This window comes from Chiloscyllium plagiosum, chromosome 22 (assembly GCF_004010195.1).
Source record: "Chiloscyllium plagiosum isolate BGI_BamShark_2017 chromosome 22, ASM401019v2, whole genome shotgun sequence".
In the NCBI taxonomy this organism is placed as follows: Eukaryota; Metazoa; Chordata; class Chondrichthyes; order Orectolobiformes; family Hemiscylliidae; genus Chiloscyllium; species Chiloscyllium plagiosum.
The window spans coordinates 30,470,093-30,484,953 of record NC_057731.1 but is presented as its reverse complement, the minus strand read 5'-3'; the positions used below and the strand labels follow the sequence as shown (position 1 = coordinate 30,484,953).

Sequence of the window (14,861 nt, the reverse complement as noted above, 5' to 3'; positions counted from 1 at the left end):
ATTCAAAATTGTTATTTTATGTTGTCCATTTTCAGCTGGATTACTAAAAGTGTACTGATTTACTATTCCTAAATTTATTGAGAAATATTTTTGAAACAAAGTTTGAAAAAAGTTCTATAACGTCTGATTAAAAATGCTGTTATTTTTGCACGTTTTTATACTGGCATGAATGCACAAAGTTTTAAGTGGAAACTTTTTTTTATAAAAAAACACTTTCTGGAAACTAGGGCAGTTTTCACCTGCGTTGCAGATTTGACCCCAAAGTGGAAACTGCCTCTGTTTCTTTGCTTGAGCTGAAAACATGCCTGTCTGAATATGTAGACAAATATTTCACTCATCTTGAAAACTAATCAACTGAGATGTGTACAGAAGACCCTTGACTTCAGAAAAACTCTTTGTTTTACATTTTAAGAGTAGTTTAGATTTGGAGAGAGATTGAGGGGAAGATGTGAATGACAAATCAAAGTTACCTCAACATGCAATTTTGTTGCCTTTTTTTTGATTCTCCTGGATTGGGCATTAGAAAACATCATCATCCTGAGCTTCCTTTGGGCTGTTGCTTGCATTGTAGCAGCCGGTGTGATGAAAGGTGTTCTGATACTGATGGGATTAAATTTTTGTTAATTCTTAAACTTGTAACTTATTATGATAAAATAATAGCAATATGTTTAGAAGTTTGACTTGTGTGTGGTTTTGAAGTAGTGATATTGTCACACACTTGTTGCACTCATATCTTTGAAAAGATTTGCATTATAACAATATTACTTGGTCAGAAATTGAAACAAGATTGTCAGCAATGTCAAAAAATATTGAGCATTTGAAATGTGCTGAATTGAAGGATTGATTTGAAATAATAAATATTTGTGAATCTAGCCCTCCTTTCCTTGTACGTTGCTCTATTAACATTTTGAAATGTTATTTGTCTGAAGCATTAGCTTGTAAATGAAAATTGAATGGATTTCAAATTCAGGATAATGTGTTAATTTTTAAAAAATAAGTATATTAACATATTACTTGGGTAAAGGTTCAAACTAAGCCAACAAGTCCTAATTATATTAAACAAGTGGAACTGAACTATTTTTGGTGTTTACATTTTAGGGGGCTCTGATGGATTTGTTAATATCTGGGACCCCTTCAACAAGAAAAGATTGTGCCAGTTCCACCGCTACCCAACCAGTATTGCATCGCTTGCTTTCAGCAATGATGGCTCTGCAATTGCTATAGCATCATCATACATGTATGAGAAAGGTGAAATTGAGCACCCTGAAGACAGTATCTATATTCGACAAGTGACAGACGCGGAAACAAAGCCCAAGTGAGTTTTTCTGCAACTGGGTTTTATCCTTCCTATCGTTTATCCAAACATTTATTAATTTTCCTAATTTCATGAAAAAATATTGATGTTGAGTAGATAACACAGCTCTGAGCAGAGCTAGTATTGATTTTATCTTGTTCTCCCAAGCTTTCAATATCCGCTGTATGATAGACGTCACATTGATAAAAATGTGCCTACTTGTTTTCTGAGGCAGCATGTCAAATAGTGTCATTGTCTTTTCTATATAATGGAGCTTGGATCACTGGTCCTTTGCATTAGCAATATATTTTCTCCAAATGGAATCTCTTAAATTTAAGACAATAGCTGATAAAAGGAAGTTGGAAATTCATTTAGAGACTACCTGTGCAAGCTTTGACTTGGAGTAATTTTGCTTCCTATATCAAGTTGTCTCTGTACTGTTAAATATTTAATTAACTTAGAAATACTGAATTCTTAGTGTTAATGAGCAGTTCTTATTCAGATGGGAAGCCAACTGAACTTTCGTGTTGGCAAAGGATAGCACATCAGCAGAGGATTTTTTAAAGTTACCATTTTGTAAATAACTAATTTCTAGTCATTTGAGTAAATTTGCAATTTGTTTTCTATTGAAGTTGAATTGTAATCATTGTTTAATACATTTATGTTCTGAAAATGTTACATGTTTTGTTTTAAATTTAATAAAGGCAGTAATTAAAATGGTGATCTTGGTGTTTTGTTTGTCTATGGTAAGTTCTCACATTCCATCACACAGAATTTTGAATATAGAGCAGATTCCAGGTTCAATTTCTAGCTTGTGCAGATCTCAGTTGGAATATGCACTTAGGGAGATAAATGGAGATCCTGTATTTGACTGCAGTATTATCCTGGAAAGTGCTCAAGATGGAGTTTATGCTTCCAACACCTGAATTTGCTTTCTGTATTCTTGTGAAGAATGACTAATTTAGAGAAGCATCCAATACAGACATCACAGCACTCTTCAATTAACAATAGTAAGTGCAAATGCATTGCCACCATCTGCACTGGTTATTCCACTATTTGGAGATGTAGAGCTTCAGACGCAACTGCGTGTGTGTCTGCAACCTAATCACGAGTATCTTTGTTTCATTTTGCTCGTAAGCAATAACTTCAGCAACTGCAATGACGAGCTCACCTGATTTTTACACAGGCAAGGAATGCCATCTTTTGTTGAGGCAGCTATTGAATTCCCAATCATCTTGTTTAGAGTTTTAAAATGTATATTGTGAAATTTGCTGCTTGATGAGAAATAATTGTCAAGTCCTTAGAAGTATCTTTTGACAAGTATACATGCGTTGTGTGGTTGGTGTACATTGTTGCTTGATACTGATTCTTGCTGAAAACCAGTTTCACCATCTTGTGTAACTGAAGAAAAACGATACTTATTCATCCAGCTGTTCATACCAAAATCTCTTCTGACTTTTCTTTGAACTTGCTTCCAAGAGGTGCCTTCATGAAAGGGTTCTGCCTTGGGACCCTGCAACCCCACGAGATTAATATGGATTTCATCGATTTTATCAGTTTCCTCAACCCCCTCTGACCTATCACCTTCTCCCTCACCTTCATTTACCTATTGCACTCTGTTACCTTTCCCCCAGCCCCAACCCTCTCCCATTTATCTCTCAACTCCCTCCTGTCCACAGTCTCATTCCTGATGAAGGACTTATGCCTGAAACATCGATTCTCTTGCTTCTCGGTTGCTGCCCAACCTGCTGTGCTTTTCCAGCTTCACACTCTCAACTCTGATCTCCAGCATGTGCACTCCTCACTTTCTCCCAATGCTGTCTACCTTTTTGGAGTGAATGGAGAGTGTTTTTAATCTTCCAATCAGGAACTACTGTATATCTGTAAACTTTGCATTTGCTTATTTGCAAATTAAACCTGATGGGTTTCCGCATGTTTATTGCCAACGACATGCTTAGTCAATTACTTAACATGTGGAAAAAACATGTCCAAGATTATGAATTCCATGTTGAAGCTTCGGTTGCATTGACAGTGTTCGGACCTACAAAAACCAATGAATGCCAGCCTGTTACTAATTACGTAAGTATGGCTTCAATAGGTGGAAGTAGCAAAGCCCAAGCAAAGATGTAAATAGCTAGAAAAATGTCAACAACTCATAACTGAGTAACAACGTTGCAGCTTTATAGGTTAACTAATAAGATCTATCTGTTCAGTTGTGATTTGAAGAAGATTATTATATATTTCATCATCCATAGGTTTGGGTTTTTATAAAGCTATTTTGCATTTTTAAAGCAGCTAGTGCTAATTTTAATCCTATGTTTTCTCTTCATCCATTTCAAGAAAACTACTATAAATGAGGATTGGCATGGTCCCTTCAAGATGCAAAAACATACTAAACTTTAATTTTTTTTTAAAAGTAAGACCACTCTGGGTTTATTAGAGAAAGTGCTGAGAGCTTGCATTTCCTTGCAGTTTGAGAAGAGCATAGAAACAGCTCTAGTGAACTAAACCTGGAGAAAGCTGAGTGTAAAATTTTGATAATTTCTGTAAAACATAATTGTATACTTTTTGTTTTGGAGCTAATTGTCTAAATAAAAGTTGTGTGCTGTCTTGGAACTTGACCATATTATGCTGGAGAGAGATGATAAAAACCCATACGGTTTGGGAAATTTTTGTTATCGTGAATTCACTTGCATGCAGCCTATTTGACTACTTGAATTCTATTGATTAAACTGCAGAGCTATGAATACATGTAATTTGGAGATGATGTATAGTTTACAGTGGAACTATGGCTAAATACACTTGGAAGAACCCCAGAGGCTTAATAAATTGTCCAGAAATGTGGGATACAATGATGTGTAGTAAACAGGAATTTGATGGTGGATATATCCTCAGTGCTGCTATTGAAGGAACTTTCTGCATTGTGCTTTGTTGCTATAGTATGTAGAAACTCATGTCAGATGTTTAGGAACTTATTACAGCAGAGAAAAGGACACCACCTTTAATTTCTGAGGTTTTAATGGCTTCAGACCAGATGTTTACAGCTACTGGGGAGTTCAGCTACCCTGAAGCCAAACAAAGTTGTTTACACACTTAGCAATCAACAAGTAGTCACCACTCCACAGACAATCAGCTATGTGTTGCTGGTTGAAGTTTCCTTTGTTCACATCCCAGGTCATAGCCCATCTGTAATCTCTACCCCGTCGCTGCCACTACTACTTGAACAGGCAGCACTGTAAATAGCTCCAGCAATGTGTCAGGAACTTTCTAAAGAGTGCAAGGATTTTTTCAAAGTCCTCAATTTATAAAACAGTAATTTTCCCAATTCAGTCTGCAACTAAAAATAGAGAAAAATAAAAATATAATCTTTCCAACATTATTAAAGGAGCAGTGGTATTCGCCCAAGTGCTTTGGTCAATATCTCCTCAACAATGACTTCTTAAAATCAGATTATTTGGCCGTGATGGTTGTGAAATTTTGCTATGCACAGATTAACTGCTGCATTCTTAAGTAGTGCTTTATGGCTTTAGAGTGACACCTGAGATCATGAAAGGTGTTATACAATTGCATATTCTTGTCTATTTCTCTGTATCTCAGTCTCTCAGTTATGAGAACATCCCTCATTATAATGTCCTTTTATATACTACTCAGAGCTTGGGTTGTTTTATACCTTGTTAATCTGTATAGTTGCACCCTAATTCAATATTAAGACTAATCCAGTACTTCAAAAGTTATTTTGGTGCCTTGATTCATTCATCAATGATGAATACAGACATAGATAATATTTTCAAGATCTTCTTTGTGCTTACCTCCATGAAGCATTTATTGTTTGGTATTGTAAGATTCCCTTCCTGACAGTAAAAGTAATATATAGCTTTTGGGCACCTTTTTTTTGCTATCCTATGTGAAACAGTTTTCAAAATGTAGTGTGTGGAAAATAGAGTTGAAAACTAATTACAGCAATTTAATCTTTGAGAATTGCTTTGCCTCCATAAGTAAAGATCTTGTTTTTTTTCCTGTGCTTTAAGTCTTCATTTTAAAATCTGTATATCAGTATAATTACAGCCCATGGTTTTTGATCTGAATTTAGCAGAGATGTAAACTGGAATGTGTTGATTTACAAATTGTAAGAGTCATTTTCAGCAGAGTTGACACCACTGTTATTTCCTAGCTGGTCTCTACATATTGTAAATACCTATATTGTAAATATGGATGATTTTAAGTTACCTGTAAAAACATGATCATGCACTTGTTAGTAATTGGCTACTGAAAGCAAATACCATTTGACAAGGTTAGTGTACAGATGCTTGGTGATATTTTGCAAGTGGCCTTCTACTTTTCTAAGTAGCAGATGGCTTGCAATTTCCTGGGTTATTCCAGAACAGAATGGTTAAGGTTGGTCTCCTGAGGATTGCTGAGATTTTAATTTGATTAGGTAACAAAAATAAAACCATTAATAGTAATTGTGGCATCATTTCGTGACTGGAAGCAATTGGCTATTGGCAAACAATTGGTCCCAGTGGAAAGACTGCAACTGCGTAATACTCGGCCAAAAGCAGAGTTAAACCACTTATTTATAATTTTTTAAAATGGTAATTGCATTGCATTAGAGCAAATGTCGACTCAGACAATTTGTATTTAACAGAATCTAATGAACAAACTACACATGAATTTTAAGAGTTTCCAGCAACTGACTTAAATAGCCTGAATTCAAGAAATGAATGTCATTGCTCATTGGTTTAACAATTTGTCTTTTTTGTTACATCAAATCTTGGGTGACAAAGTATTTTTGTTGAAGGAAGGTTGCAGAGAACACGATTTAAGCCATTTTCAAAACTCTTATTATTGAATGCACAAAGTAGCTCTATCAATTGCATTTGCAAATAGGCAAGTGTTCTTTTAAGTATAATTGGAGAATTCAAGCTTGTTTAAAACTCTCCAGATAGCAAGAAAAATATTTAAATGTTTTTGAATAATAGCCAATCCCTTTGCTTTGAGTTAGTAGTCCAAATCTAACTATTTCAAGTCAGAGAATTTCATAGATTGGTAATGCAATTGTTCATGCAAGAATTCATTGAGAACCATTAAGCAGCCACAATGTAATTTTGTGCAAGTAGGCAGAAAACATCAAGCCAATTAAGATTTCTTAGATCATGAAGTGGATAATCCCACTAAGGTCTTGCCTTAGGAGATATTGGCAATAGAGTCTGCTCAGTGAGCAAGGGCAATAATTGCTGTCTTTGGTCTGTTCTAAAGTTATTTTGACCAGTATCTTGTCTATTAGCAAATGCAGGACCCTCTGAAGTTTAGGGCTTAATTTCTTTGGAGAACATGAATACTAAAAACAGGTTAATGAAATATAATCATCACTACAGTAATTTTGTAAATCTTTTGAGTGTAATTAAACTTTGTTTAATAGATTTGCTTCATTGTTAGGTATTTTCAAGGAATTGCTGTACCATATCATTCTTTTTAATTGAATCTACACACCTTTTAATTCAACAAATGCCTGGATTCCGCTTTCTTCAATGTCAGTCAATGCTATCTTCAACTCCTGATCGATCACTTGTAGGAATAAAGAAACTGGAATAAGTTGTTTAGTCTTTTTGAATCAATTCTGCAGATCGCCTCTGGTCAAAAATGGGTAAGGAATCCTACCTAATTGTCAACTACTTCCTGACCTCAGCCATAGTTCTGTACCATGTTGGAAGAAACACTGGGAGTGACAAGGATACAGAGTGTAGTGTATGGGGGATGGAGAGAGGACTTCAATGTCTATTTGCAAGAACAGTTGAATAGCACCATTACTGATCCTGATACTGGCTAAGTCCTAAATGAAATAGCTGGTAAATTGCACCTGTGGCAGTTGGTAAAGGAATTAACAAGAGGGGGAAAAACCCACTTGATCTAGTCCCCACCATTCTGCCTATCATGGGTGCATCTGTCCATGACAATAGAAGTAAAAATCATCCCTGCATTGTCCTTGTGGAGACAAAATGCTGTCTTCTCACTAAGCGTAGTCCCTGTCGTGTTGTGTGGCACTACAAGCATGTTAAATAGGACAAACTCCGAATAGATCTAACTGCTCATAACTAAGCATCAATTTCTGCTATGTGTTCTATTGGCAGCACACTCTGTAACTACATGGCCTGGCATATCTTCTGCTCAAATGATGGAATCAAGCTGGGAGATGAACCTTTCTTCAATGATGAATTTGAAGGGCATGTCAGAAGCAGCATCAAGCATATCTAAACAAATGCAGGGATAATCTGGTGAAGCTACAACTTGCCTGTCAAATGATGGAAACAAGGCCATAGGGATATTTGATTCCTGAAGAAGGGCTTATGCCCGAACGTCGATTTCTCCTGCTCCTTTGCTGCCTGACCCGCTGTGCTTTTCCAGCAACACATTTTTCACATAGGGGTATATGATCCCAAAACCGCTAGAACAGATCTAAGCTCTGTATTCCTGCCACATCCAATTGTGAAAACTGTGAATAAATAAACAACTAACAAATCTCCCCATTCCCAATTAGGGTTGTACGCAGGAGGATAAGACTAACATATTTGCATCCATGTGCAGCCAGAGGTGCTCAATGGATGATCCATCCAAGCCGCCTTGTAAGTCTCCAGCATCACAGCCAAATTGATTCAGTCCTGAGGAACCGCTGAAAGCATTGGATAGCACAAAGACAATGGAATCTGACAATAGTCAGATTCAGGAATAGTACTGAACATCTACTGCAAAACTAGCAGCATCCCTATACAAGATATGACTCTGGCAACTACCTGGCAATGTGGAAATTTGCCCAGGTATGTTATTACCACAAGGCTGGATAGGATTTATGCTGCTAATGACCTTTACCAGTTTGCTTCCAATCATCAGTAATGTAATAGAAGTAGTTGTCAACAGCATTAAGTGGTACTTGTTCAGCTTTTGCCAGGACCACTTGTCACGTGAATTTATTACAGCCTTAGTCCAAATGTGTTCAGAATAGCTGAACTCAAAGAGTAAGGTGAGAGTCTTTGCCCTTGATATTTAGGCAACATTTTACCTAATTGGCATCAAGGAATCCGAACAAACCTAGAATTAATGGGATTGCGGGAGAACTCTCCATTGTTGGAGTTATAGTTGGCAGAAGGGAGAATGGTTGTGGATGTTGGAGGTTAATCATCTCTGACCCAGGACAACTCTGCAGGGTAGTGTCTGAGGTCCAAACATCTTCAGCCATTTCATTAATGATCTTCCCCTTTCATAAGGCTAGAATTTGGGCTGATGATTTGCAAATGTTTAGAACTATTTACAACTTTGACACCAAAGCAGTTTGTGCTCCTATGCAGCAATACCTAAACAAAATCCAGGCCGAGGGTGATAAGTTGCAAGTTGCAGTCAAAATTCACATAGGCCTGACCAGGACTCTCAAACGAGAGAGTCTTACCATCACCATTTGGCATTTAATGGCATTACCATCTCTGAATCAGAGGAGCTGCTCCTTGGATGCTGCTTGACCTGCTGTGCTTTTTCCAGCTGCACATTTTATTGACCTCTATAGTTCAAGAGTAGTACTGTTTCTGCTTGGGTTCACTACTATCTACAAGATTTCCTGCAAATCACTTGCCAACCTGACTTAGAATTATATAGCTATTCCTTCACTGCCACTGTATGAAAATTGTGGCGTTCTTTTGCTAAGAGCACTGAGTATCCCTATATTCCAAAAACTGCAACAGTTCGAAGAGCCAGTTCACCACCACACTCTCTCACGGGCAATTAAGGAAGACCAATACATAACACCTTTTATTCTTTGAACGAATAAACCCATTAATTAGTTCATGGCTAATATGAATCTTAAACCTCTTTGAATCCCATTTATCTGTTTCAGTTTCATAACTCTTATTGTCATTGCTTAACAAAAGGAGACTTTGAGTAAACCATTGCTTCCTAATTTAGTGAACTGCAATTAATAAGGAAATGGTCTGCATTAGTATGATCATTGAGCTATCTCAACAAAAAGCTGGAGATTGAATCTGGATCTCAGTATGTCAGCAAGCTGCAGACATGTTAACTTTTGCAAAAAAAAATTACTTGTAATTTACATGTCATTGGATACCGCAGTAACTTTAAATATTTTCAAATTAACCTGTTCAGAGATATGTCCCACTTCTGGAGCAGATGGGACTTTAACCCAGAGCCTCTTGGCTCAGAGGGATGCTATCACTACACAAAGAGTCCTTAGCTATAACCTTAATAACAAGCAATTTAGTTTGCCATACAGATACTATTCATACTGTTGTAGTTCTTTCTTTCATTGAGTAGCATCTTCTGCAAGTTGGTAAGTGAACACCAATGATATACATTTAAACAATTAGTTTGATTTTGTTTCTGCCAGTATAATTCTAGGCTGGTATTTATTACTGGTCTTTTTATGTATTTTATGGCGACAGTAAATTTGAAACAAAAATGGCTAAATGTGTAACGTATATATCTGAAGAAAAGTTTCCTTGAAATACTTGTTCGGCTTTCCTTTCAGTGGTAGAGTAAACAATCTCTCAATTTATTTTCTCAGTATCAGCAACAATACATGCAATACCCTTAGTGACAGTAGTTCTTTAAAATTCAGATAGCACTTTGCAGGATACTGAAACAGGAAATTGTCCATAGTGTTGTTAACACAGTTTGTTTCAGTTTGGATATTCTTACAGATTCAAATCACTGTTGCAATATAGTAATTTATTTTGTATATAAAAACTAAAGGTAACATCTTTCTGAGATGATCATGAAATGCGATTATTTTGATCGTCAAAGATGAGACATTTTAAGAATCAAAATATAAAGTTGATATTTGCTGTTTATTGTTTGATTGTGGATATCAGCTGCTACCTAATGCATGTTGACATATGTATCTCTTACAAGTAAATGTAATACCACTGTAAATGATGAATGGATTATTTACAATTATGTATGCTTGTAATAGGTATTCTGCAATTCTGCAGACCAGTTGGTATGTAATTGACAATTGGGAAATAGCTGGATATTGAGAGACATTACAACACCAACAGAACAAATGTCTCCACACAAATGCTATCTCTGCAGATTTATGAAAATTGATACCTGTAATCTCAAGTCTTTTCTTACATAACTAGGTTTAACTAGTGAAGCCTAGATTGGGCAGTTGTTCCTGGCAATTGTATATGTCAGGGCTTTAGGGTTAAAAAAAACCCAGTCATTTTTATGATTCCCAGATGCCACGCTTCACATGAAATCATTATGATTGAATCTCATCAGTAATAATCTCCAAAGCAAAGAATTTTCAAAGCTCATTTAATGCAAATAAAACTTTTGAGGTAACCTCGCATCCAAAGAATTTATAATAGAACATAAAAGATTTATACTGTTATACAGAACAGGAAAAATAGTTGTGTAGCAAAACAGTGATATGCTAGTGATTATTCTGTTAGACTACATATTCCTCATGTAAAGGTCCTAGGCAGCTAGTTTTTATAAAGAATACAAAATCTCTCTTATCTGCCACTGAACATCTCCATGTAAAGACTTCACCTTACATTGCCTAAACGTTTCTATCAGAGTTTTGAATCGGTGGCCGCTATGGGCATAGGTAAATGTAGTATTTGTGATATCCCCTTGAAAAGAATTATTTTAAAAACATTTTGCAGATAAAATGATTGTTTTTATCACTGTTCCAACTCCTGCATTTTTGGGTTCCAGTTAATGTGAGAGATTACTTCAATTTTATTTTGTCCACACAGATGTAAAGGTAGTGGATTCATTGTGCATCTGTAAAGATTTTTTTTTAATTTTTGCAACTATGGGATGACATGTCTGAAGATATTCTGATTTTCCCATTATTTTGAAGGAGAACTTACTCAACAACGAATTAACTAGTTGATAAGTAAATCCATAACAATTCTATAATTCCACCTCCTGAAAGGAATTACACCTTGACTATATAAAAGGTCACTTCGCAAGTGATAAGCAGTGGGGCTAGTGACTGGCCTGTAAAATTGGTTGAACTATGCAAGGCAGTAACACTTAGTCATCCCAACAGTCTTCTGAGGACTACATGTGGTTCCAATGGGGACAGTTTAATTTGTTATTGTTCACAAGAGCATTCAACAGAGGTTTTTGAATGGAAAGTAGGCACTTCATTGATTTGGAGCAAGGAATTATTCTACCAGAATAATCTATATTTAATGAACATCTAAGACAGGTCCAGTTTATATTGTACATCCCTGATTACCCTTGTGAACGTGGTGACCAACCTTTGTGAACCATTGCAGTCTGTGTGTTGAAGGTACTCATACAGTACTGTCAAGTAAGGTGTTGATCCAACAACAATAAAGACATGATGATATATTTTCAAGTCAGGACAATCCAGTGGTAGGGACACTATGACTGTGATGCAAGAGCCCTTTACTTGTACTTGACACACGTCGGTCCAAATCTGAAAATTATCTAGGTCTTGTTGATTCTGGATATGGAGTATGAAATTACCAGCAAAGATTCTCACATCTGATCTTATGTTGGTGAAGCAGCAGACGAAGGTTGTGCCTAGGACACTGCTGAGGAACAAGTCTGGGTGATATCCTGGGACTGTGATAATTGGCCATCAACTAACTATAAACTATTTTCTTTTGAGTTGATTGAGATTCCAACCAATGGATAATTTTACTAGGGTGGCTTAATACCGTACTCCACCAATAGCTGCTTTGATGTGGAGGAATCACTCTCATCTGTCAGCTCTTCATAGCTGAAAATGTGTTGCTGGAAAAGAGCAGCACTGGAAAAGCACAGCAACACATTTTCAGCTCTGATCTCCAGAATCTGCAGATCTCGCTTTCTCCTGTCAGCTCTTCATATTTGGCCCAAGCTTGTGATGAGGTTTGTAACTGACTGATCCTGGCAGAACCCAAACTAAGAATCAGTGAGCAGTTTTTGGTGAACAAATGCCATGTGATAACAATGTCTGCAATAATTTTCATTTTATTCATAGTTTGTGAACTGAAGAGGCAGTAACTGGTTGAATGTATACCAGCTTCTTTTCTACTGACTGTCTTGGACAACTGAATTTAGAGGGGCTAGCAATGGGATTATTTAACTTAATTAATGTAGTCCACCTTTTTTAATTTCACAGTAGAATAAGAAAGAAAGAAAGAAACATGATCCTTGCTGAAATCATTGCATTAAACTTAAGTACTATAAAAGGAAAAGCATTGCTCAATTTTGTGTTATTATGGTGGTCAAAAAATGTTATTGAGAGTCAACCTAGAAGTAAATATTTTGCATAGAACTTTGCTAATGTCGTACTACAAATGCAAATTATAAACTGTGGGCAGCTCACCTTATATTTAATGTCATGGATACAAAGTTTCATGATCATATTTGAAAGAACTTGAATTAACGTCACATCCTTCACAATCTCAGAATGACCAAACTTATTTCACAGTCAATGAGTCATTCTTGTACTTCAGTATACAGGTAAGTGTTGTTATAAGGTACGGAAAAGTGCTATCATTTGCCCAATTCTGAAGAGTAGAGCACAAAGGGAACTACTGAATGAGGTTTCTCAAGTCTGCATGCTGGGACCACTGCTCTGTCTAAATTATAAATATTTTCTTAGTCATGTTCAGAGATGTTATGACATACCTTGGGAGTAAGCTCTGATTTGAAACTATATCTACCTGACTCAGATGTAGGGACACTACCATTGTGCTAGATGAACCCCTCAGTTTAAATTAAAACAATTACTTGAATTTAGGAACTTAATGCACTGTAATTAAATTTGAAGATTGCAAAACATAAGACATGTATAGCACTTTAACATAATGAAAGGCACTTCAAAGTATGACACCAAGCTATGTAAGGAAAGCATTAAGCCAACAGTTTAACTGATTAACAGTTTAGGTAAAGAGGTAGAGTTTTAGAAATGACTTAAAGGAGGAAAGTGAGATGGAGACAATTATGCAAGGAGTTTCAAAGCTTGGGAATTTAGGTAACTGAAGGCCAATCCATCAATAATAACTAATTATGACAAACAAGAAACTCAGAAATTGAAGAATGATTTGGTTAAATATGTATGTGGTTAGGGGAGTACATGGTGTAATTTATTGCATGTTGGGAGAAAAATTGGAGACAAATCCACTGCCATCAGTGCAGTTGAAATAGCCAAGGATAAAGTTGCAAGAGCCAGGGTACTTTGTACAAAACCAAACAGATCTAAGTCAGGACGTCGTAAGGTCAGAAGTGGGGATATTCACATGATTTGGGCAATGTGCAGGACCGTTTGCAACTCAGATACTGAAGCAGTTCATGCTCAAATGCAGCTAGACCTGGACCAAGCCTGGGCTGAAAAGTAGCAAGTAACATTCACTCCACACAAGTGGCAGGTATTGAACATCTCCAGTATGAAACAATCTAACCATTATCCCTTGATATTCACTGGCAATGCCTTTGCTAAATTTCCCTGTATTGATACTCTGGGTGGTTAATATTGACCAGAAACTGAACTGGATTAGCCATATGTATGGAGTGGCTGCAAGACAGGATCAGAGACTAGCAATACTGCAAGATTGACTCATTTCCTGGCCCCTCAAAGCTTGTCTGCTATCTACGAAGCACAAGACAGAAGTATGATGGAATACTCTCCACTTGCCTGGATGAATTCAGCTCCATCAACACTCAAAATTTGACACCATCCAGGACAAAAATGCTTGCTTGATTGATACTACGTTGACTAACATCCATACCCTCAACACTCAACAGCAGCAATATATGCCATCTACAAGATGCACTGCAGAAATTCACCAAGCTCCTTAGACAAATTCTACAATCACTTCTTTCTAGAAGGACAAGAGCAGCAGAGTGCAAGTTCCCTCCAAGTCAGTCACCATCTTGACTTCGAACTATATCGCTGTTTTTCACTTGCTGGGTCAAAGTCCTGGAATTAGCTCCGTAATGGCTTTGTGGACATATACCACTGCACTCCACACGCTGTAGATAAGAAGATATCTCACCACTACCTTTTCCAGAGCAACTAACAGTGGGCAATAAATGCTGACCCAGCCAAAAGTGAATTAACAAAAACTGATAAATGTTTTCACCTGAAAGTTTGACTTCTCTTCCTGATAGAACCATAATCATTTGTTTACATTTAACATCTTTTGGCAATCATTAAAGCTAGTGGAATGTTGAACAGCCTGTAATTCAGCCTGTTGTATCAGTGCTACCTCTCCAAAGGAGCAATTTATCTAATGACATTCCTTGATATTCATCCTATACCCCAATGCATTCATTCATTGTATGCGTAACGGTGACATTTTTAAAGATGATTTAAATGAAGATCAATAAATATCTAAAGAAAATAAAAATGAAAGAGTAATGAAGGAGTATATTGGTGAAGAGGAATAAACGATTAAACAAAGTTGATTTTTTTAAAAATGATTTTTTAAAAAAATTGCACGTATGCAATATTAAAACAATCTGAAAAAAAATCAGATGTGACCATCTGCAGTATTCATTCATCATCACGTTGTCGGTATCAGCAGACATATTG

General features: G+C 36.5%; 1 protein-coding gene across 1 annotated transcript in view; it reads left to right on the top strand.

Moving 5' to 3' along the window:
- The window catches only part of bub3 (BUB3 mitotic checkpoint protein), a 37,163-nt gene extending 35,148 nt beyond the window's left edge, over positions 1-2,015 (top strand). Inside the window, exon 7 of the mRNA XM_043712665.1 lies at positions 1,099-2,015. Within this exon, the coding sequence (XP_043568600.1) occupies positions 1,099-1,319 (221 nt within the window). The 3' untranslated portion in view covers positions 1,320-2,015. The remainder of the gene's footprint in view (positions 1-1,098) is intronic.
- Positions 2,016-14,861: the final 12,846 nt, after the last annotated feature.